Source organism: Symphodus melops (assembly GCF_947650265.1).
Source record: "Symphodus melops genome assembly, chromosome: 7".
In the NCBI taxonomy this organism is placed as follows: domain Eukaryota; kingdom Metazoa; phylum Chordata; class Actinopteri; order Labriformes; family Labridae; genus Symphodus; species Symphodus melops.
This window is the reverse complement of record NC_136697.1, coordinates 24,758,198-24,782,999: the sequence shown is the minus strand read 5'-3', so window position 1 is coordinate 24,782,999 and position 24,802 is coordinate 24,758,198. Positions and strand designations below refer to the sequence as shown.

General features: G+C 42.7%; 3 protein-coding genes across 7 annotated transcripts in view; all 3 read left to right on the top strand.

Annotated features, from left to right (window-relative positions):
• The window catches only part of atp1a2a (ATPase Na+/K+ transporting subunit alpha 2a), a 44,128-nt gene extending 35,422 nt beyond the window's left edge, over positions 1-8,706 (top strand). Inside the window, exons 19-24 of the mRNA XM_079347859.1 lie at positions 1,069-1,192; positions 4,354-4,499; positions 4,592-4,722; positions 4,826-4,927; positions 5,164-5,255; positions 8,321-8,706. Of these exons, the coding sequence (XP_079203985.1) occupies positions 1,069-1,192; positions 4,354-4,499; positions 4,592-4,722; positions 4,826-4,927; positions 5,164-5,255; positions 8,321-8,349 (624 nt within the window). The 3' untranslated portion in view covers positions 8,350-8,706. The remainder of the gene's footprint in view (positions 1-1,068; positions 1,193-4,353; positions 4,500-4,591; positions 4,723-4,825; positions 4,928-5,163; positions 5,256-8,320) is intronic.
• Positions 8,707-11,685: 2,979 nt separating this feature from the next.
• sdhc (succinate dehydrogenase complex, subunit C, integral membrane protein) lies at positions 11,686-16,496 on the top strand. Its single transcript, XM_079348114.1, has 6 exons — positions 11,686-11,763; positions 13,135-13,194; positions 13,386-13,487; positions 14,574-14,635; positions 15,759-15,922; positions 16,240-16,496. The coding sequence occupies exons 1-6, from the start codon at positions 11,738-11,740 to the stop codon at positions 16,342-16,344; spliced, it is 519 nt and encodes a 172-aa protein (XP_079204240.1). The 5' UTR covers positions 11,686-11,737; the 3' UTR covers positions 16,345-16,496.
• A 3,780-nt stretch (positions 16,497-20,276) lies between these two features.
• Positions 20,277-24,802, top strand: part of cadm3 (cell adhesion molecule 3) — a 97,138-nt gene continuing 92,612 nt past the window's right edge. For all 5 annotated transcript variants that reach the window (XM_079348449.1, XM_079348448.1, XM_079348447.1 and 2 more), the window contains exons 1-2: positions 20,277-20,560; positions 22,178-22,336. In XM_079348449.1, coding sequence (XP_079204575.1) covers positions 22,246-22,336 — 91 coding nt within the window. In that variant the 5' untranslated portion in view covers positions 20,277-20,560; positions 22,178-22,245. The remainder of the gene's footprint in view (positions 20,561-22,177; positions 22,337-24,802) is intronic.

The following is a 24,802-nucleotide window of genomic DNA, read 5'->3' as shown; positions in this document are numbered from 1 at the left end:
ACTGAATTGCTCTTTAAAGTTACAATGATTGAAGTTGAAACGCGTGTAATTTTTGCACCTGCCTTGCATATAAAAACCCTCCCTTCAAAAGTAACGTGTCTGCATGGATCCAATAACCGCTGGTGGAGCAAACAGCTGGATATCCGCTTTGAAGGGTAGCGCCTTAAAATGACAAAAATTAAAACATTCAATAAAGTACCTGAAAATGTTTGTAGTACACTACACAAGTAAAATGACAACATTCCCAATGTCGTGCTGGGGAAGGTTGTTAACAGCTTGTTAACAGCTTAGTTCAACTCAAGGCAACAGGCTCCAGGGCTCTGCTGAGACTTCGCCGTGACAAGCAGCGCTTGGAGTCTGCGGAGATTATTTTTAGCGAGCAGTGCCATGTGGAAAAGGATGGCTGCAGAATATGTTTATCAAAGTGAGATGTGGCATACTTAAGAGTGCCTTTAGACCGGCGTTTGGATATTGCACACAAAATCTCACATTCAGCGGTGTGAAATATCAATTCCAGAAAAAAAAAAAAAAAGTCCTGTCCTTTTTCTTTCTCCCACGCTGTGGGTCACACACAAAAAAACAACACCAAAAACATGCTGGATTTGTACACCACAGAGCTTGTGTTCAGTCTCACACAGAGCCGAGTCCCCACCTCAAATCCCACATAAGTCGTGAGGATATCCTGCCCTAAGTCGCACATATTGCTCTGTTACTTACCTGGTAAAACCAGCCAATATCGGGTCTTTATAACAGGGACCTCTCTACCCTCCGATTTCATGAGAGTCTTGAAATCAGTCTCCCTCTACTTGTCTTCTCTCCCCGCCTCTCTCTCTGTCACTGTCGCTGCTTCTTTTCTCCCCTTTTCTTGCCCTTTTTTCTGTCTTTTCTGCTTCCACACCATGATTGAATGCTGACTGACATTAATAGTAATATGTCTGCAGTACCCCGTGTCTGGCACTGTCATCATGTCTTTGTTCCGTTGCCAAGAAGACAAATTCCTGCACATTTATTATAACACAGAGTGCATAAAGAGAGCTGATCCTGTACTTTCCTCCCATTCGCCCTCAGGTTCCAGCTATTTCATTGGCTTACGAGACAGCCGAGAGCGACATCATGAAGCGCCAGCCGAGGAACCCGAAAACAGACAAGCTGGTCAATGAACGCCTTATCAGCATGGCCTACGGACAGATAGGTACGTCCTCCTGTGGCTCTACGTCTTTTACGTTCCAGGGCTGCCTGTGACAGGCCTCTTGCTGTAAAGTTGGTGCTATTATAAACATCCCTGGCGGGAAAAAATGAAATATGGACGACATTCATCAGAAATTCAGGCAGTCGTCTCTGCCTCTCTAAATGTTAAGGTACGTTAAGTTAGGAAAAATAGACCCAAAGGTGAGCAGAAAGTCAGGAGTGAGTATGAGAATTTCCTTCTAATTGTTGTGACATTTACAGCAAATAGAGAGCGGAGAGTGCAACTGCTTTCTACTTCATCTTGGTCATGTTTCACTTGTTGGAACCTCACTTGAATGCACTTTTTTTTTTTTTTTATCTCTGGTCGTATATGGTTGGGGAATAGTAAAAATGAAAGAGTGGCCCAATTTCATAAGCTGTTAAATAGGTCAGAGTAGGACAGGGCTTCATTGGCTGACACACAGTTCAAAGCTAATCTCGAAACATACAGCGACTAACATCAACTCCCTTGATTCCCCCAAGATGAGCAACGCCGGGGTCAACACTTTTACAGGTCACGACGTGTCATGTTTACAAATCACATGTCTGACGTGGCGGGTTTAGATCCCGAGGCATCTTTTTCACTGAACATAGAATTGATGATCGGATTTAGAGTGAGGAGATATGACAGCGTAAAAGCAAAGCACCAGTGAGTGTTCAGTGTCCGGACTGTTCTTTGGTGGGACTTGTCTGCTGGACAGAAAAGTCCCCACGGGGACAATGAAGTCTAAAAGTGAGGAGAAATGTGGCGACTGTGGCTCAGTTTGTTGAGTCATCGTCGTCTCTAAATGTTTGTGAATTAATCAGCTATTTCTGATCAACACTTTACAGAGCGACCTGTACCATCAGTGCTCTGTGGTGTAAAAGCACTTTGAGTAGTCAGAAGACTCAAAAAGCGCTGTGCAAGCTCAAGTCCATTTTTCATATTAAGTAAAATTAACAGAATCTGGGAAACAGATTTCTTTTAAATCAGTTGTTCTAAAATCGAACCTTTTATAGCTCGAGCTTTATACAGCTTTCATTTCTGATGGAAAAAATAAAAAATAAAATTATTTTTTGCAATTTTTGTTGCTTGTTTATGCATTATAACAGTTTATTTGCTAACTAATCTTGGGGGGAAAAATTCAAGGAATGACATCAAACAATTGTTACGTTAACTTCTGTGCAGATTCTCCAACCGGTTTCTCAATAAAGGGGTCGAGCTGCCTGCCATCTCTTTTGGCAGATGCACTTAGTGTTGGCTGAGTATCTCATACAACCCAAGCAACAATCATTGCTTTAAGGTCCAGGAACCCCAGAAGTCACATAAACACTGCATTAAAAAAAGCCTGTTTTACCAGCAGACGGGACATTTTTACAGCCTGATTGAAAACAGGCCTGTTGTTAGGTTGACTGAAAGTTCGGCTGAGACAGGATTTCCAGCGTTGAACCCACCATGAATTATCGTTAATGCGGTAACAGGTGGGTGCTGTCATATTCACAGTCTGTGTTTCAACATCACTTAAAACAAACATACTGTCACTGTAGAGTTTAAAGGGTTAACACCCATCAACAGAAAGCCTAACCTGCTGCAGGTTCTCACATTACTGTCCATCATTAGATTAATCAGCATCGTCTCACTCCTGCTTCAGTACTCATGGAGGTTGAATGTGAAGACTAAAGCTCCAAAATGAGCTGTCCATCATGTTGAAAACATCCCGCCCACTCTGACAAAACACATTTTCCAACATGGAATTAAAACTCACTAAGGGCTGTTGTTGGCATCCTCAGCTGTCTGGAGCCATTTACTAACCAAACAGCAACATAAGAGAGGTTGGAGAGAGAGAGAGAGAGAGAGAGAGAGAGAGAGAGAGAGAGAGAGAGAGAGAGATAGGGAGATAATCACCTGTTTAAGAAATAAAATCAAGAGACAATGTGACAAACAGCCTGTGAATACAGTCACTTTATATATTCCATCCTGGTATAATACCTGTAAATAAGTGGAAGGGAAATGTTGAACTATCGGTATCATGGCTGCCATTGTTTTTTTCAGAAGAGCTTTTCTGCCAAAAACACCAATTATCTATAATTTCTGTTATTTTTCTACTTGTTCTGTCAAAACGTTGCCCCCTGATGTTACACCGTGCACAATCTAATCGAGTGGCTCACAGTTTACACAATGGACCTGTTTCCATCCTTATAATAGTGAAGCTACATGTGTTTTATGTTACTCGTAAATTACACAGTACCCAAGTCCCTGAATAAATATGATAATGGATTAAATGGCACAGAGATGAGCGTCGACATAGGTACCATTTTTATTCTACAGCGCTGCAATTTCCTAATAAATTCTTAATTGTTTCCTGATAGAGGGTGCAATTAACTACTCGAGAGACCGTTTTTGAATGGTACCTTTTGAGTTTGTCAATTTTTATAAACTAACAACACAGATTCTCTATCTGAAAATATGTTGTGTCCTTTGTTCTAAAACTTGCACCAAATGTCACAGTTCAGTCAGGAGAGACGAGTGAATAAAGAAAAGGATAGATTACAACGGTTAACATGGAAATGTGAGTGGACGGAAAAACTTTGGCGCTTGGACTTTATTGGATGGTTGATGTTGTTTGGAGATTGAGCTTCTGAGCGTCACTTGAATAAAATCCCCCCCACATGGAGTCCAGACCGTAGTGGTGGTGGTGGAGCTGAACACCTGAGAGCGGATTGATGGATGATGAATCTGTTGATGAAGACGGGCGCTGATGGTGGAGGTGGAGGGCTGCACGACACATCAGCATGCAGGAACTAAAGGCAGAAAAGGAATCGTATTTGAAAGGGGAGCAGAGCGATGATAGGCTGAAAATGAGGGAGGAACACCCTGCGATTGGTTAGAGGAACTCCGCTGATGAAGACAGACCCGATGACAGCCCAAAAATGAAATCTCGAGAATGAGAGCAGAAACATGAGTGAGAATGAAGAAGAAAGATCCGATGGTGATGGCTGTTATTGTCTTCCTGACTGGACTTACACTAGAGCTTCATTTGAATTGGAAAATTATTTATAAGACACAAAGACTCTTTATATATTAACACATCTAATTATGCAGTTTGGACTCCTGAGAGGACTTACAAACTCTGCCTCTGTTTTCAGGCATGATCCAGGCTCTCGGTGGTTTTTTCACCTACTTAGTGATCTTGGCTGAGAACGGCTTCCTCCCCAGCTTCTTGGTGGGAATTCGCATCATGTGGGACGACCGTGAAGTCAATGACCTGGAGGACAGCTATGGGCAGCAGTGGGTAAGGTAGCGAAATGACTCAAATAAACCCCGGCACACACTGTGAATATTACAGTAAACCAATGTGGGATTTTTTGTGTTTGAAACTGGCAGACCTACGAGCAGAGGAAGATCATCGAGTACACGTGCCACACATCCTTCTTTGCCAGCATCGTGGTTGTCCAGTGGGCCGATCTTATCATCTGCAAGACCAGGAGGAACTCCCTCTTTCAACAGGGCATGAGGTAAGGTGTCGGAAAAGTGGGATTTTTAAAGAACGTAGTCTCATTACTCTCAATTAAATTGTCTAAATCATTTCCTTTTTTCCTGACATTTTCCGTCCAACAGGAACAGGATCCTGATCTTCGGCCTGTTCGTTGAGACCGCTCTGGCTGCCTTCCTCTCTTACTGCCCTGGAATGGACGTCGCTCTGCGCATGTACCCCCTGAAGTACGCTCTGCATATGCATATCTCCACTGAACCATAAAATAACCTCTTAAAGACCTAATAGGCTGCCATTAGCCTGTCACTCTCGACTTTAAATGAAGTCTGTGATCTTCTTAAACACCACCCTGTTATCCTTAATATTCAAAAATGGCTGCAATGAATTTAACAATTTGCCTGTGACTCGCACTGCTACTCTATCCTTCCCCGCCCCTTTCACACTCTTCCTCTCTTCCTCTCAGGAGCCTGTGGTGGTTCTGTGCCTTCCCATACAGTCTGCTCATCTTCATTTATGATGAGGTCCGTAAATTCATTCTGAGGAGGAGCCCTGGAGGTAAGCAGTTATTAAGAGAGGACCAGATTAAAAGGTTTCAACCTTCTTTGTCTTCTTAATAAGCTAAAAGAAAAAAAAAATGCTCAGTGATGGTTCTGTGATTGACATGCCTATCTTAGGAACCACATGTACCAGACCTATTCTACCATCGTCTGTCCTGCTCTCGGCCTTCTTACTGGCCTTGAAAAAAGGACAGGAAAAAAAAAAACCTCTTTAAAAAGTAGAACGTCCACTCTTTGAAGGACGCGCTGATGAATAAAAAAGAAGAAAAAAGGGGTCTGCAGCTCTTCTCTCCTGGTGTGACCTAAAAGATTCCTGTAGACAGGTGGACACATGAAAAGACAAGTTCATTGTCAAGTCACACAAGCACAACAAAATTATAAAAAAAACAAACAAAAAAAAACACTTTAAATGTTCTGTTCATTAGTTGGGTTAACAAAGGAATGTGTGCTTAACAATGTTGGAAGCAATTATGGAGGATTATTGTTGACAGATCTTTGAGCTGCAGTCTTTGAATAATGGAGTTTGAAAACAATCCCTTACAACGGAATTTACTTTGTGTTTCTGTCCAATTTATATCTATCATGATACATTACAATAAGACACCTTAAAAAGATGCTTTTATACCAAACGACACCAAGTAATTTAACATGAGACGGCACCATGTGATACATGCTAACACTAGTGTAGAAACATGATGGTGGTGATAACGGGTCGGGTCAAGGATTTTAGTCGCTGATCGGATCGTTTTCTGCCAAAGAAGAATGTTTGCAAAATAACTCTGTTTTTTCAATATACTGTTCACACATTGCTCCAAGGGTTAGGGACAACAACATTTTGACTATCTTAATAAAGTAAATCAAAAGAGCTGCATCATTTCAAGAACTCCTTTAATTGTTTCCCCCCAACGAAGAACATTAAAAAGAGCCGAACACAGCGCTCCGTAATGGAGACACACAATACAGACTACAGAACGCTACCGGATGATGTTACCAGCGTGAAGTTACTGATTGGTGTCACACCGAACCCTGATACCTGCGCGATAAACACAGATCTGACGAGAGGGAAGAAAAGTTGAAGGTCCTTTTGAAAAGGCACAAAGGAACCCTACACTCGGAGATATCAGCGCTTTGTGGCCTGTTTCTGTGTGAGAGTCTGTGAGAAACATGCATCAACACCTTCATTTTATATTCTTCATGGCTCCTACATGTGCAGCTTGCAAACCTTTCTTTAACCGAGAGGCTGCACAGGAAGTGACAGTACATTTATTTTTGCACAGGGGGGGATACATTTTACATCGCTCACGTGTAGCATGAAATATGGGGAGTGACCTGAACAGATTAACTGTGATCTGTTTCACCGCGGCTCGGCATCATTCGACACAACACAATATGATTTGGTAACATACCATTCCTTATGATACAATGCGTTACTTTAGCGTTCCATGTGATGTGATTTAATGTGACAAGTTCAAATACTGTCCAACTCTGTACTGTGAAATGAGATACCACAGATAGATTTAAGGATAAGGATATAAACTTTATTGATCCCCAGATGGGAGAAATTTGGTTGTTGCAGCAGCTCAAAAACAGGAAACAGGAAATATAAACAGCATCAACAGCAAAAACAGTTTTTTTAAAAAAACAGCTACGAGCAAGTTTACAACAATTAAATAAAGGATGAAAAAAATACAATAGAATTAAACACTATGAAGACTTTCCATGTGGAAAAACAGATCAGATTAAAAAACACAGTGTGTGGCATTAATGATATTGATGATTATTATACAGTCATGAGGCGGTGGGGCTGTTAATCAGTCTGACTGCAGATGGATTAAACGAGCGCGGTGGTAGCGCTCAGTCTTGCAGGGTTGGGTGCCTCTTGTCGTTGGACACTGGACTTGAATGCTTCTCCTGAATTGCTGACTTAAGTATGGAATTTGTGTACACACATTGCTCATTTGCTTTATGTTTTTTGTTTTTTTTCAATGTAATTATTATCAACTCTTGCTTTAACTAAAATAAAGACTTTAAACCTAACATGTAGCAAAGCAGCTGCAAACTGTCAGGCATCCAGCAATCCACTCAATTCAGAATAATTCTCCAGTGTTACAAAGCAGCAGCCTCTGCAACACTTGACTGATTACTGCTTGTCTTCCAGGTTTGATTTCAGACAAAATAGCATGTAAATGTCCTGCTGTCTGGCAGTTCACTTGGTAATTCCATTTGATAAATGGAGCATAAAATGGTGACAAACACACATCATCACTGGAAGCTGATGCGATCTGATTTTTTGGGCCAAGAGCTGCATCTGTGCTAGATTTCAAGATTTTAGAGATGCCCATGGTAGAAATGCCAACATGCAAAGGTAAAGGGTAAAACAAGCAAACGATGGGTTCAGGCTGGAAGAAGCACTGTTGCAACCTAATTCAGTGATGCAAACGCTGGAAACAACCAATTTAAAGAAGCTGCTCAGGGCCAAACCTTTACCATCCAGTGTGAACAGTGCAGCTCATTTGGTGTGTGGTAATATTAAAGTATTCTGATTTGGAGGTTTGAAAATATGGTCTCCCAACATGTAGTGTAGGCATTAATCTTTCGAGCCTCTGCCGGATCAGAGAACATGTGTAACACTTGCACCAGGAAATAGATTGTACCTGTCCAACAACAAGATGAACAGAAGCAAATGATGAGAAAGGAAATGAAAGCAGGGCTGATGAAGACTCTTGAGATGCGCCCCAGAGATCTTACACACGATACGGCTACACTACAATAGCTCAGAATCTGCTCTCTGCCACGGCGTTTCAGCTGAGAGGGGCGAGACACGGCGAGACAAATACAATTTATCATGACAGCTAATCATTTCTGTTAATCTGTGTGGCACGGGCGGCTGATCAAAGTCTTAGAGTTATGAGGGGATTCATTTGGAAATGTACAAAGACAAAGGCAATGAGATGAATACAAATGGATTGAAACAAAAGGAATTTATGAAATCTTCTCGCCTGTCATTTCGGGGCTCTGACACTTTCCCCTCTTTTTCTCCCTCTGTCTCTTTCTCTCTTCCAGGTTGGGTGGAGCTGGAGACATATTATTAACATTCAGAAAATGTCTGTTTGAATTGTGTGTCTGTGATCGTGTGTGTGTGTGTGTGTGTGTGTGTGTGTGTGTGTGTGTCTGTAAAGCTAGAACCGTGTGCGTGTCTCTGTCAGTTGTAATATTGCATGGATCAGTTCACAAATCTGATTATCATAAAAGTACTGCTGAAAATAGGCTTTTGATTGAGCCTTGAGTTTCTCCTTTTTTGTTTTCTTCTGAGAACATTTCCAGCAGATCAGTGGCATTGTACACCCATGTGCCTTATATAAACTGTTACAGAAGTGATATATCATCGCCTGTTTGGCTGTAGAGGAATGCCAAATGTGAAATGAACCAAATAAATGTATCCCAAAGTATTCCTGGCTCTTAGTATTTTTAACTATTTTATTTTGTTGGCTTTTTCGAAACCTTTGGAAAAGACTATTATTTCACTTTAATCCTCTTGTGTTCATTCATCTTTGGACCTTAAACTATCACAACTCAGGCTGGCTGCCTAGAACCCCCGTGCACGACAATGCCTTTATGAGGCCTGAATTTGTTTGGATTTATATCTCTCTAAGTCATCACGAGGCCGATTCAGACAGCTGTTTCAAGAAACAATATTAATGTTCCTTTTATTCGAGCTCCTGCTGTGCCTCGATGAAGAGCAATTTGAATTCACACACTGTAACTAGAATATCACGCTGTCGCAGAATCAATAAGAATGTACAAAGAGGTGATGACGGCTGAGCTTAGTTACGGCACTTTTGCGGGATGCAGTATGGAAAGGGTTGCTGTCACAGTAAAGATAAAATAGTTCAGATGTTGGAACAACAATGTCTAAATGGCATAACTACATTATGTTTTGATACCACTATTTAAACAGTGTGCAGGTGTTTGCCTGCATATTTTGACTGACACATTATTCTCTTATGCACCCTTTTTTTTTTTAAATGTCAGTACTTTTTCATTATGTCGAGAGAAGACTGTATCCTTTAAAAAGTGTATCAAAAAGTATTGAGGCTGTGATGGAGGGGCCCAATGTCAACTCTTTTCGTGGGAGCCAGAAATCCTTTCTCCTTCTGTGACGGAGGAGACACCATGTGTTGCAGTCTGAGCTGTGGTGGTTACATATAATTTACTAAACTTTACTAAAGATTTTCAACCTTTTCAGTCACATCCCTCCTCTCATACTGGCTTCTAATGTAAGCCAGACATCACTTTATATATGAGTCAACGCTGCACACACCACACTAAAACGACAGACTACTTGGTAGAAACAGATCTAACAGCTCATATTAAATTATAAAAATTACATCAGTAGCAGTACATTCCAGCGTTTATGTAGGATATAAAGAGATTGCATTACAAAATGGCCAACAATATGAGCGAGGTAATTTAGAAACCATTACAGAGTTCGTTCTCTGCTGTGCACTGACAAGTTTATATTTCAGATGTAAAATCTGCTTCTCAATTATTCAACACCATCATCGAAATAGCTTTTCATTCAAATTCAAATAATCAAAATGTGATATAATGTCACATATAGGTTTTTAACTCTATAAATCACATTGCTTTCTACCACAAAAATGTAGCAGCAGTCAGGTTTCGGCAAGTTTCCGTATCTCAGCATACATTAAGAATTTCCTTGAGTATTTTACTCACTGGATGCTCGTTATCTCGCTGTCAACACAGTATGAGAAAGAATCGACTTACAGTAGAGCAAAGCATTTCCTGCTCTCCTCTGAAGACAGTTCTTGCTCGAAGCTATTTGTTCAGAATTATTTAGACATGAGGTAAAAGTCGGTGTCAAAATGATATCCTTAAAACAAGTTGGAGGAGGTTTGTAAAGCTAACCTGAGTGCTAAATGTTCTCCTCTTACCATTTCTGTAGCATTAATATGGGAACGGTCCAATGGGAATACAGTCCAGGATGCTTCTGGGCATCATTAACCTTATTTCTTCTTCAAGTGGGTATAAGTAAGTATGTAGATTTCTGATTGTGGGTGTGGGTCAATACTTTTAATTACAGTTGCATGGATTTGTTTTTCCTGCAGCTTTTGAGCTGCCAGCTTCAGCACGTTTTTCTATCTTTTCCCAACTCAATCTCAGATTTATTTCTTTTTCTGCGGGGCTGGATATTACAATTAAGGCCAAATATTAAAGACTTTTCTCCCTCTTACCTGTGAATATTCCTGAATTTGGACTCATCATCTTTAGTTTTAAGATTTGGAAGTAGAAATACTTGCAGCGTTGTCTCACTCTATCTATCTATCTATCCATCCATCCATCCATCCATCCATCCATCCATCCATCCATCCATCCATCCATCCATCCATCCATCCATCCATCCATCTTTCTTGTTTGCTATTTCCGGTCGATATTTCTGTTGCACACAGAATTAAAGTATGATTTTAACTAAAATTAGTTTCATCTCAAAAACAAATGAATCTGTATTATGACTGAAGTTCCAGACAAAAGAAAGAGAATAAAAAGACAGCATGATACATAGAAATCAACAAAAAACTATATAATTTAAATTCTCTGATATCTTCTCGTTTTTCAATAAACGTGTCTTCGTAGGTACAAGTCCGGAGGTAGGTACAGGTCCCTGTTTTGCAGGAGGGCGCGATACCACAAAAGCCTAGTGCCGGCAGCCATTGAAGCCCTCAACAAGATGTCTGACATTAATCCACCTCAGTCCCATTCTCCTGTCTTTCCATAACCATATGCACTGTATGTCCTGTTGTCCCCGATGTATGTCCCGCTGTCATTCTTTGTCGGCACGTAGCCCTTAAATGGTATTGCACTGTATAGTGAAAAAGAATTTCCCCTCTGGGACAATAAAGTCTAAAGTCTTCAAATATCAGTTTTCAAAACTAATTTATTTGCACTACTGTTGAGTGACACACACACACACACACACACACACACACACACACAGAGAGAGATAGAGAGAGAGAGAGAGATAAGCAGCAATAAACATTTGATTTATGGATAGTATGAAAATGTCATTTTATTTCTTTATTTTTACACACAGCAACAATATACAGAATCATGGTAGGCCTATCTATCTATCTATCTATCTATCTATCTATCTATCTATCTATCTATCTATCTATCTATCTATCTATCTATCTAATGTATAGCTCTTCTTTCTTAAAACAAAAAAAAAAAGAAGGAAAGTGGGATTTTATTTTGGTAAATTTATATTTATAAAGCTCGTACACGTAAAACACACAAAAAGCGAGTCAGTCAAAAAACATCTTCACCTCCATCTGACCTTCTCACAGCAACCTGAGACCAGTTTACACCGTAATCTTCAGACTGAGGGGGGTCTGACTGAGCTTCAACCCTGCAAGCGTGCGATATAATAACATCCGTATACGTCACTTCCGCTCACTTCTTATGTCAAACATGGCGCTACTCTTAAGGTCAGTACATCTATGCTACATGACGTTTGGTCTGTAGGGAAGAGTTTTGAGGCGTTTTGCAGATGTATCATGTAAAATAAAGACCTTAAAGTTAAGGCAACGTAACAGCTGAAGATAATAAGCTCTAATGTCGCAGTGTAGCTTCTTTTATTTAACGTATTGAACGTAAACATGCTGCTACACGACGCAGCTGACATTAGCTAACAGGCTAGCTGCTCATCGGGCACTCCTGCTGTTTACTACGATCAAACAGCAGGAATGGACTTTGACTTTTATAAATATTATTGTTATTTATGTCAAACACAAAAGGATTCAGTGTCGACTTTAAGCCTTCTTTTGTTCTCTGTACGAAACAAACACATGACGTTAGGCTCACTGTAATACTTCCTAATAGGGGTCTTTTTATTTTTAGCTTTTAGTCTTTTAATAGTTTTTATTTCTTTGTTGTCTTAATGAAAAGTTTATGAACAAAACACCTGGATTAAGCTCACAGTACGTGTTAGGCTTATCTTTATACTGTTATCTATAGTGAGGGATCATAAACATTGAACGATCTCCTGTCATAAATGAAGTGGACAACACATTAAAGAGTTTATCTTCTTTATTTTTCTCCTCTTTGAGATTACATTGTTTTTTGCTGGATTTGTACACACGATAAGTTAGATCTGTTGCAGTCTGTTTAACCCCAGGACAGCTGGTTTCACTGTTTTTTTTTTTCTTCTTAAATCTTAACCTCTCTTGCGGTCAGTAGAATAATTTTAATGTCTGTATGAGAAAAAGTTGTCCGTTTATGACTTAGTGGTTCCTTTTGTGGTGTGGACAGTATCTTTAGTACATAAACGGTATGTTTAATAATATTATATGTGCTAGTACAGTCCTGTTTCTAAAATGACCCTGAAGCAAAGCTGATGTTAAACGGCTACAGATGGTATACAGCGACATATTATGTCTGTGAACCTCTCTCCCTTTTCCCTCTTTTATCACAAATGTCATTTATTGTATTTACTTTCAATTATGCACTTTAGGTTGCCGATTCACAACTGGCCGGGGACTACAGCTGGAAATTAGCTGCGAAGGCTAAAGCTGCTCTTTTTATTGTAAAAGGGGATTGTCCACAAAACTAAACAATTTAGTCCTCCATGCGGGCGGCTCCTGGCTCCTTTCCCCACCTTAACTTCCCCTCTCTCTGTTCCATTACCTACTCCATCCACTGTCCTGTCAAATAAAAGCAAAAGTCCCAAAAAGAAATCTTTAAAAAAAAAAAAAAAAAACCAACCTGATGTTGAAGGATGAAAAACCATTTGCTTGTGAACTTTTTTCTCTGTAACTTTTGTTCAGTACTTAATTCTGTCTTTTGTTTTTTGTCTCTAGGACGTTTGCCCGTCAGGGTGTCTGTATCTCCAGACCAACCTACAGTGTCCTCTACAGACAGTGAGTTGTGCGCGTGTGTGTGTGTGTGAGAGAGAGAGTGATGTTTAGACAGAAAGTGGAATCGAGAGCTGTGAGTCATATCTTGTAGTGATATAAAAATAGGAATGGTGACCAAATGTGCGTAACCCTGGTATTATAAAGTCTTTCTACAAAACGCTTCTGCTCACAGATGATGTATTTTTCCTCTGCAGTGCTGCTCCAATGGGAACCACAGCTAAGGAGGAGATGAACAAGTTTTGGTCCAAAAATGCCAGACTCAACAGACCCATGTCTCCTCATCTCACCATTTACAAGTACGTACTGAATGTCACACTTGATGTGATAAATGTGCAGCCTGCTTCTTCTCTTCAATAAGAAATGGATACAAGGGGCCACAAAATAATGAGGAAAAGCATACATGATGATTCATTTATTTCTATTTATTAGTAATGCAGCGGACAAACACTCCGCTCTGATGAAGGGCGTCAGCATCAGACTGACTCTTCTTCACTGTCACATGCAGTCACTTCCTGCACCAGCTCACTCGTATCGGTTCCAGGTAACACGTTTTACTCCGTGTCGGAGGACAGGTCAATATCATAACGCTCGACATGCAACAATAACTTAACAGGTTTACAAAGAAAACATGAAGGAGTAAAAATTCTATCGTCCAACTCACACGAAGCGTCTCACAGTCCCAAACATTTATTCTCCGTCACACCTGCCCGCTAATCTCTGCTCATCAACGCGACGGCTTCCCAGCCATTGGCCGTACGACGAGGCAGGAAGGCCCGCCCCCTTATTGGCTTGGCAGCCATGCCATACAACCTATCAAGGACAGTGTTGCTGTAACAATATCGTGATCAGTATTGTTTCAAAGATAAAGCATGCAGAGACGGAGGCGAGGAGAAATCAAACGCTGCATTCATGTTTTGTAGTTTGAAGACGAAACAAAAAGCCTGGAAAATCGAGTAAGCAAAATTAAACCGTGAAAGTGGAATATGAGACCTCGCAGCGTCATTCTTCTGATGCTCATAAAACAGCTGGACTGACCACCAGAACCAGTGAAATCCATGTAAAGCATTTATTTGATCCGACATCCTGCAGTAAAGAAAACCTTTTGATTCGTAATTTTCATCTGTTTCCTTCTCTTCTCATTGGCTTTGTGAGTGTCAGCCTCTTTGATGTATCATTGCTGCCTCAGGCTGAGAAACAGAACACTTTTTTTTTTTTTTTTGGCTGTATTATGTTGCAGTGATGCAACTCACCAGTGATGCTTCACTGAAAACAAAATGGTTTAAACACGTGAAAGGCAGTGAAGTCTCCACGTGTTGACCTGTGGTTTACTGTATGACATCATACTAAACGTTTGTTTGTTTGTTTGTTTGTGTGTGTCTCAGATGGTCTGTTCCCATGGTGATGTCCATCACGTTCAGAGGAACTGGAGTGGGGCTCAGTGGAGGTAAAGTGGACTAAAACTGTAGATATGGCAGTAAATATTCTTTTATTGTTCAAATTAGTTTTCAAACAGATGATATAAAAACAGGCTGCCTTCGTGAGTCTTCCTGTTTATTATTCTGACATCGAGGCGAAGCTCGTCTGCTGCCACTGTCAGCATTTGATTGACCCTGAAAATCTCTTCAGGGCGTTTTTAATCCATGCCTATTGATTGCTGCTAAGAGCATTTACTGGCATCACAAAACCAAAGTTGTTCAATAGAATTCAACCCTTTGCACGGGAAAATCAACTCGAACAGCGGACGCGCTAACAGCTCGGGCTCATTTACCTCCTGTTTCATTGTGCATCAGTACGGTTGACCTTGATGTACCATGTTGGGGAAAGCATGGGAGCCGGGTTTGTTTATATGTTAATGGGTTCAATACAGGTCAGCACCTTTAGCTGCCAGTGAAATAACAGGCAGACGTTATGGCTCCTCTTTCCATCCGAACGTCATGCGTGCTTCATCACAAAGTCTCGAAGCAACGCTGTGGCTGAAAGAATCACCCGGGGAGAGTAAATCTTACACAGCACATTGATTCATCAAGCTTTGATTGTAATGTTGAGATGTCCTGCTGCTACTTTTCGTACGTTTCTGTGCATATGCAATTAAAATGAAGGTGTAATCTAATGTTGAGTTTTGAACATTTACAAGTACAATGGATATTTGTTTTGGTTTGATTTGATTTCAATCATGCCTTTTGTGTTTGCATCAGTCCTCTTCTCTGAGCATTTCCAAGGAAATCAGCCGGACTTTCCTCTAGCATTAGGCCTTTTAATTATCCAGACTGAGCGGGGATAAAGGCAGAACCACTGAGTGCAGTGTGTTGGAGAAGGCATAGCAACGACTGCTCTGCTTAATAGAAACCCATTGTTAAGCCTTCATTTTCAGACAGCGGGGAAAATAGTCTTCTCATAACCGAGCCTTTCAGATGTTTCAAAACAACCGGCCAGTGGAAACATGGTGACTAATCCAGGAGGACAAATGGCAGCATGCATGTCTCCTGGCCTTGAAAATGTTTATATTTATCTCCTGTTTGTGTTGCGTCGAACACGACAGTCATCTCATTTCTTCCGTCTGTGTTTAGCCATCTCAGCCTTTGCAGTGGCAGCGCTGGTTTTACCGGGAAGTTACCCACACTACCTGGACTTGATTCACTCGCTGTCCGTCGGCCCCTATCTCCTTGGATTGGCCAAGTTAGGCATCGCCTTCCCTGTATCTTACCACACACTCAACGGCATCCGCCACTTGGTAAGGACTTCACCATTTGACAGAGAAAAGTTTGAAATGTTGTTGAGTTTATTTATCAGAATAAATTTACATCATTTTGTGGTTTGTTGCCTTGAGCGTTTTTGGTGTTGTCTAGACTCCCTGCTTTTTTTTTTTTTTTTATATATATATATAAATGAAACCGCTCTGTCTTTTTCTTTTCTTTGCAATTTTGTTCATTTTTCTTATTTTATGGAATTTGTGAGATTAACATGCTGGTGGTGAATCTTATACTGAAGTTTCTGCTTTCTCTTCCCTCTTCTTCTTTTTTTTTTTTTTTTTTTTTTAATTTAAAACAGTGGTGGGACCTCGGCAAAGGATTCAGAATCCCAGAAGTTTACCGCACCGGCTACACGGTTATCGGTCTGTCCATCCTCGCCTCCATAGCCCTGATGTCCCTCTGAGCACAGCACCAAAAGACATGAGCAGAAAGGAGAGGGTTGAAGGGGATGTGGACCCGGTGCACTATGGGAAGTTCTGTGTATATGTTCTGTTCTGGCCGACTGCAGGGCCTTTTTCATCCAAAATAATAAATAAAAGATTCTATTATGATGTACGCAGAGAACGCGTTGTGATGTTTTGTCCCTTGAAATTAATTAAACTGTGGAAAGCTTTGAGGTCATGAAATCAGTGAGAGTGCAAAGTGCATGCTAATGTGACCCACTTTATTTATTTTACACTTGTTCTCGTTATTAACAACAACCAGCAGCCATTTTTAGACATGTCCTACATGTGATATTCTTATGTAATTTGTCTACTCATGCTCTGACATCATGTTCATTTAATCACTTATTTTGCCTTTAGCGCTCACTCACTGCCTGCCTGAGCAGTCTGCCTGCAGGTCAATCTCTGCAAAGAAAAGTGTGTTTGTGTTTACTGTAGGCTGTCATTCACATTTCACCTATTCTTGGGGCTTCAGATGCATTTTTTAGCATCAGGAAAGCGAGGGGCTGAAATGCGAAGAAGCAGCCCAGTGGTGGAAGCTGAGGATGTGAACAGGCTCCTCACCGGCAGCCTGCCTCAGGCTTTACCTCCCACTGAGACACAAGAGGAGCTACACACTGCACCTGAACAGCTTTTGTCCTGCAGTGTGAGCAAAGGCGGGCCGGGATGTAATGTCAGATCCAACTTCACTTACGTAGGGAACAGTCACAAGTGCACACGGTGAAGAAAAAAAAGAACAACAGTAAACATACCGGGGAGTGGGCTGCGCATACACGGCTTTCTACCACCTGGTTTGAGAATTCGTCCGTTTAGATCAATTTAAGTCACGCTGAGAGCAACAACATGACCACTTAGACAAGTTAGCTCCAGCAGAATTGGTTTAGCAATTTGTTACCCGTGGCTCAAAGGGAAAAGGCTTGTCAAATTGCATTTCTTTCCCCTTTGCTGTTGATAGAATTTATTTGTGAGTACATGTGATTGCTTATAAAGGGTACAGCCAGCAATATACAATAACTGTCACTGTTTATAAAACTGGAAAGGTGATGGAAGTCTTTTGTTTGTGTTGTATTCTCCTCACTACAACTCAATGACAGGACAGAAAAGCCTATATTTGGCAGAATAAATGTCCTTTGATAAACTTGCAAATGCATCTCTCTTAGAGACTTTTTAGCTTCTTGTATTGAATTTAGATGATTCTGAGGCATTCTTCCATCTGAGCTCCAGATCCGTCATCAGACAGCACTTAATCGATTGCTCAAGTTCTGCAGACTTTAGGACTAGATTTACTCATAATCTGCTCACACAAGACCCTGAAGAAATTATCTGTTTTAGAGAAAAGCGGATTTCATAATAAAAAAACATGGGCTGTTCACTGGTGCTGCTTCCTCAAAGACTGAACACTGTATCTCATTGTTATTGTTGCTTTCAACAATTCAACATTCATGTAAGAAGTCCCATCTTGCTTTGCTCTGATAACATCACTGATGTGATGATGTTTTGTCGAGATAACCTGTGTGGAAGCAATGGGGGATGGAAAATCTCCATGTGTTATAAATAGACATGTGATTCCGCAGCAGCAGCACCCCCTACCGGCCGGTCGTGAATTTTCCACAGAAGTGCGGTCCTGATGCTGAGGGAGGCTGCTGAGGATGCTACACAGGGCTGGGAGGGGGAGTTTAAACCCGCTTTTGATCGAAAAAAACGTGTCACAGTCTCTGTGGCGCAATGGAATAGCGCGCTGGACTTCTAATCCAGAGGCTCCGGGTTCGAGTCCCGGCAGAGATGTGCCACATCATGGTTGTGGCTTTTTGGAGAACAGAAAATACAGTGATGGATAAAAAAAAGAGCGATGTTATATTGCTTTAGCAGCTAGAATGAATCTGAAAACACTGCTCCTTCTACGAAAATGATGCATAGATGGCTGAACAGTTAGATGAATAGATGGATAAAAAGATAGTGACTTCCAGCGATGTGTTTATTCTGTAGTCAGTCACACTATGCATCTGGACTGAATTGCAATAGAAGTTTCACATTGAGGCTTTTCAACTCGCAAAGGTCACTGTTTTAAAATGCAGATTTGAAACGGGCAAAAAGCCTGAAACCTGAGCTCCGGTGTGGCAGCACAGCGCGAGCTTCATTACCAGCCTATTACTATCCATGCTGCACGCGCAGGCTCGGGTCTAAAACACGGTCATCACGTAGCAGGCGCCGCAGGACGACACAGCACCGCGTATGGAGGAGCATTGTCGTGTGAAAGTCAGTGGACACACACACACACACTCACACGCGCGCGCGCACGCTCCTCACTCGCTCGTCGGCTCGCGCGCGCGGTTTCAGCACCTGGGGCTGTCCACTCGCTTAAACCAAAACTGAATCTTTTCTTATGCGACAACAACAGAACATTTAAAGCTTTTTCCGTCCTCGTAACAAGTGTTTAATGATGCCAGATGCTGCTTCTACTCTCCCATTTGGTGAAGAGACTGAGGGAGACATGAAGACTCCGCTTTACTTTCAACATAAAGGCCATGAAATGGTGTCGTCATAAGACTGTTGTATGCAGATGTTGTGTTGAATTGTAGACTCTAACTACCATGTGGCTGCACAAGTGGAGAATAAGGATTGTCATTATGTATTTTTAATTTAGTGAGATCAGAATGGGGGACTTTCAAGGACCCCTGAAGGTGGACTTCACTCAGTGCTTTGGAAAAAAACCCCGACATTATCCCATTCACGGAAGCCCAAAGCAGCTCTCGTTGTTTCTGTTTACAATGTGGAAAGCAGCTGCTTGCTTGAAGATCTCTCAAACACTCCTCCACTCCTAACACCTCCCGGCTCCCGTTGTTGTGATGTTGTTTTCCTTTTTAGTAGTATTTTGTATTTCCCCCCCCAAAAAAACTCACCACCCTCCCTCTGTCGCCATCACCGCCACTGACTGATTGGGCTGCCGTGCTGCTGCCGCCATCCATGTTTAACCCCATCATGCCTCCCCACACACAGACCTAATCCGCCAGTAAAAAACTAATCCTTAATCCTCTCTGGCAAGTTCAACAACCCCTCCCTCCGCCCTCCTCCCTCCCTCCCTCCTCCCTCATCGTCCCTTGGATCATGGTTCCCAAATGGGCTCGATGGATGAAATGCATGTCAGAACTGTACTGACTGATAAAGTTTACAAGCATGCAAAACAGAATTTCCAGGCGTATAAACATCACGATATAGACCTTATATAAGCATTAAACAAATGTAGAGTTGATACTAGATATAGGGTCATTGTAAAGAGCTTAAAAAAGAAGTATGACCTATATTGTAGGGACACAAAAAAAACGGCTCACAACTCCTCAAAGCAAGGACTCATCTTTGCCACTTTGCAAATGATCAGGCCTGCGGGGAACACAGCGGGGCCCTATCTGCGAGAGAGGAGTAATGGCTCCTTAATATCAATGATAAGAGACTTTATATAAGAACTGTGACAATCAACTCTTAGAGGACTTTTGCAGCTTCATCTCAAGAGTTTTCAGACCAAAGTCTAAAGACAGCAGAGCTCAGTATCAACACTGAGGATAAGGACAGGGGAGGCTTTTGCGGGAAATTCTACAGTAGGCCTACATGTGTTACATGAGAGATGAGAACGCCCGATAAGGTCAGTGTGGACTCACCGTGGGGCGTCATGGGAACATTATGGTGATTTTTTACGGTACGGTGAAATCACACTTGTGTATCTCCTCCATCTCCTTCATGTTGCTCTCTGCCAGTAGGCCCCTGCCCTGGCCCTGTTATCCCGATGGTACGGGCCAAATCGTATTAAAATCCCCTCCCTCCGCCTCCCTCCCTCTCTCTCCCTCGCTCTCCTCCCCTCCCTTGTCCCCTCCCCTCCCTCTCGTCTTTCAGACAGACTGTTTTTGCTGCAGTGAACGGCAGCCGTGGAGAGCGAGCGAGCGAGGCAGAGATAAACACAGAGAGTACAAGAGAGAGAGAGAGAGAGAAAGAAAAAGAGAGAAAGAAAAAGCAAGAAAAACAAAGAGTCAGCAGACAGAAGAAGGAGATAAAAAAAAGTCGATAAAAGCAGATTGTGAGGAAGCTCCGGACAAGCGACTGCTGCGCATTAAAGGAGGGACCTTATTGGGGACCTTATTGGAGACCAACGTCAGTAAAACCGGACTCCGGAGGCGGAATATTACGGTGTGTGTGTGTGTGTGTGGTTACTACTGTACATTGCTTTGCAGTTTGCATTATTGTCCGGCTGTAGCCTGTAGGGCGGACAGGAGACACCTGTCAGTGCTGACGCTTTTCCGTCTCCAGGAATGTGTCTGTGTGCGCACTCTGGGTAGGTGGCTGGTTGTGTGTGTATGTGTGTGTGTGTGTGTGTGTGTGCGTGTGTGTGTGTAATCCGTTATGCCTTCCCAGAGAGGGAGAGAAAGAGAGAGAGAGCTGTATAATCCCTGCGTGTTCTATAATTTACTCTGAAAATGCGTTTTGTTGTTGCGTTATGCCCGACTTCTTCTTCTTCTTCGCTCTCGTCGCTTTATCGCTCTACAAAAAATAAACCATCAGAACTAGGCAACTGAGTGCAGCAGCCACCCCTCACCAGCCGTTTCAAGAGTCTCTAAATCTCATCCCATCAGCACCAGATCTTTCCAGCAAGTGCAGGAGCAGGTGTTATGTGGAGAGAGCAGGCTCCGGTGCTCCGTCGCAGCAATGGTCGCAGGCCACCACGCACGAGCTCTTTATTTTATTTTTTTACAATCACTAGAATCAGTAGTGTTTTCACTCTGAGCGCACAACAACTTGTGTCAAATCACGCCCAGAGTGTTCCCTTAATTTCCCCATGGATGCACTTGTTCTAGTTTTGTTTTCATTTTTCCCCATCACTCAACAGGAAAGGGCTGGAGCAACAATAAACACAGCCCCTTCCCTTCCCTAACCCGTCCCCTCCCCTCTCAATCCCTTGCATCCACATCCCCATCCCATGCTCCCCCCACCCCTCCCCCACCCCTCCCCTCACTCCCTCTCTCTGCCCCCCCTCCCTGCAACCGCCCGCCCGTCCCGCAGGCAACACTCCGGCAGCTCCGCTCTTTCTCTACATTCACGATAAAAGAGGGAGCGTTTCGCAGATGGACCGAGCGCTCACCTCGGCTCGGGCTATTTTAAGAATTGTTCGTAAGAGAGAGAAAGAGAGAGCAATACAGAGAGTGCGAGGTGTGTGTGTGTGTGACAAAGATAAAGAGAGGGACGACGAGTGCCGAAGCAGCTCACATGCACGGCTGTCCGTGTCCAGTAATGTGCAAAGCGCACCGAGTATTCTCAGTGGGCGACAGGTGCGTCCCTCTAGTGTTGTTATATTTTCTCTCTCTCTCTTCTTCATCTTTCTTTTTTTCTCCACGACCAACTAAGGGGAACGTTCCTATGCGCTGCATCTAATTAGCACGAGTTTGTTGATGCTGTACAATGCACTCATCTCCCTGTGTTTGCTGCACACCACGCGCACAGCTTGATGAGAACCCCCTCGCCCTCTTTGCTTTACTATCTTCTTCTCAATACCACCCATACACCACAACAACCATCATCAATGTTCGCCGCTATTACCACCCTTTTCCCTCCTCCCCTCCGTCTCTCAATCGCCTCTCAGTATGCTATGACACAAGCAGATCGATGAATACCCATGGAGCAATGCGTGAGTAACGGGTGGGCCAAGCGTTTATTCAGCAGCAGCCAACCAATGGCAAGGGACGCAATTAGTGACCAGTCTTCCTTGCCCTGCTTGTTTTTCCTCATCTCTCCTCCTTTCTCTCCCTGCAGGTGACACTCCAGAGCTCCTCTGCCCCTCCTGAGGATTCAGCGAGACAGGCGGATCTGTGCGCCCGACCATGGCCTTCCCATCAGCCCCCTCCAAATTATGGAGTGTCAGCTTATTGACAGTACTATTCGCTGCTGCGGTTCACAGCAACATTGTCTACGGTAAGCACCGCTCTCTTTTCTTTATCTCCCCGCTTCCTATTCTTTCTATCTCGCTGGCTCTCCCCGGGGCCCCTGACCTCTCCGACCCTCTCTCTCTGTCTCCGGCGGTGCCCCTTATCTGTTGACTTGAGGCTTTTTTTTGTTGTTTCCTGTATTTTGACAAGGGAATCAGAGAGCCGTTAATAAGCACATGGGACACTCCCACCTCCCAGGACCCCAGAGGAATGTCTGCCGTTGTTTTTGAGGAATGTGTGTGACTTGCACGTGGGCACAGGACTTCACACATAAATATGAATACTACTGACCCCTGGCTGGAGTAAAGCTCAATCGTCCCATGACTCTTTTTTTTCTTTCTTCTCTCACCATGACAACTACAATCAAGTTCACACAAAAGTACAAAAACAAGCAGACACTGACGCTCCAGTCTCCCTTCTTTGATTCTCACCTGCTCGACGTCTGTTCTCCACACGTGTGCAGACTGTATCTGTGTCAGGGGTTCAAGAAAGCCGGAGATAAGCAGTTATCATCGTGTACTTTCTCAAACAGCAAAATAGGCGCATGCACACTCACACACTTCAGAGACACATAACACGCATCATGGTAGAAGCTCAACCTGTGATGAGCAGGGCGCCGCTGAAAGTGGATGGTAAGAGAGGATTTGATGAGAGAAGCACTTTGTAATGATATCATCCCTGCTGTGAGCACAGAGTGAACAGGAATACACTGTTCAGTGTGCTTTTTCCAATTACATAACACTCAAGTGACTGGCTGCCGGTAACGCAACCTTTAGAGGGCAAACTGTGCCGATGGCGAACGGTGCATCATGATTGTCACTCAATCCGTAGAAAATTGATTGACGCAGGTAGAATCCTGTCGGCATTTTCTCATTACATTCAGGATTTAATTGCATTGAGTGTTTGGCGAAGAACCACAAGACGATCTAGCAGGCAAGAAGGATCCTAATAGACGTTCCCTGATTTGCATTTGCAATATATATTCTTGGAGGCCGCCCGCACTTAAGCGCACCCACACATTTACCAATCTGAATACATCTTTGAGTGCACAGTGCATTCACAAACATGAACACAGTATGTGCAAGTGGAGGCACACACACACATACTGCAGTTACTCCACTACCATTTGGTTTATCCACATCAGCTGCTTTTACTTTCTGTTGAATTATGCATCCCTGTGTTTTTCTGCACGTTTGTGGTTGGAAGTGGAGGGTTGTCAGTGGGAGCTCTCAGTGGTCAGTGCAGTTAAAAGTGAGAAACGATCCGGCTGTGCAAAGGAGCGGGGGGATGAGGTCACTGCTAAATAAATGCAAATGTAAGCCTGTCAAGGCCCAGAAAGCTGCTGAAAATGAGAAACGCACAAACAATCTCCAGATTGAGGCGTTGATGATGAAATATCAATCTCCCATCAGACCGTTGACCCCGACCGTGTAGCTCGTCATTGAAACCCGAGCAGCGGTTTGTTATTTGGGTTCGAAAACGATTTTGGCTCGCATTCAGACGCACGTCACTTTTGATTAAGGTGTGCCTAGCAGGAGGCCTGACCATGCATGACCAATTCCTGCTTTGGTTTCACCTAAGCGCTGTTTTACATTATCATGTCAGTCAAGGAGAATAATTAAGAATCGGACGTCTGACAGTGTTCAGGAGATGAGAAAACACGTCACAGGGCGCAATTGAGAGGAGAAGGTGATGCAGGGACGGAGTGCTGGCTTCACAATTTCAGGGTGCAAGTTGTTAAGCTGTACTCAAGGTCTTTTTGGCCATTAAGGTTTGCTATCAAAGCATAATCACATGCTCATTATGACTGCACTGAAACAAAAATGATCAAATTTCTGCAGTGAAATCAATTAAAAAACCATTTTGTCAAAAAATCTGAATTGTATTCCTGTGCTTAGCAGGTAGGTGAAAATTAGAATAACAGTGCAGCATTTTTAATCAGCGTTGCAGAGGAACAGATCTGGTGTAACTGGTGCAAAAATACAGTCAGTTTCTAGAGTTTGTCACTGGAAAGCAAGGATCATTTGTGGAGCTATAGGAGCTCTTACTGGACCTAAAAAAAACAACCCAAGAAAGTTTGACAAAAACTCGTCATGTTCTTTAGTTTCTAGACATTTGAGAAGTGTGGCAAACAGTGGTGTTTTAAACTTCAGTGTTGAGCGCCGGTTCATCATTCACATCTTCTGCAGTCTTTCAGATTGTTGTGACATGGCAGCAGAGTTACTGAGCAGAAGATGGAGAAGGGCGGGGCAGTCAGTCAGATAAGGCCGTCATAATGGACATCTCGCTGCTAAGAGGTGCTGGAACAGAAGGGTCTACTTAGCATAAATAATTCAATGTTATGTATCGGAGAGAGAGATAGAGAGAAAAAAAAACCTGATTAGCTCAGCAAATCAATGAAAGAGCAGATGAGCCGTCAGAGAGGAGAACTGCCCATCAGTGCGATACTCCG

Excerpts from the sequence above, each read along its gene's own strand:
- sdhc (XM_079348114.1), top strand. The coding sequence starts at position 11,738 with ATGTCAAACATGGCGCTACTCTTAAG. Across the intron at positions 13,195-13,385 it reads TACAGTGTCCTCTACAGACA|TGCTGCTCCAATGGGAACCA; the intron begins GTGAGTTGTGCG and ends TTTCCTCTGCAG. Across the intron at positions 13,488-14,573 it reads CCTCATCTCACCATTTACAA|ATGGTCTGTTCCCATGGTGA; the intron begins GTACGTACTGAA and ends TGTGTGTCTCAG.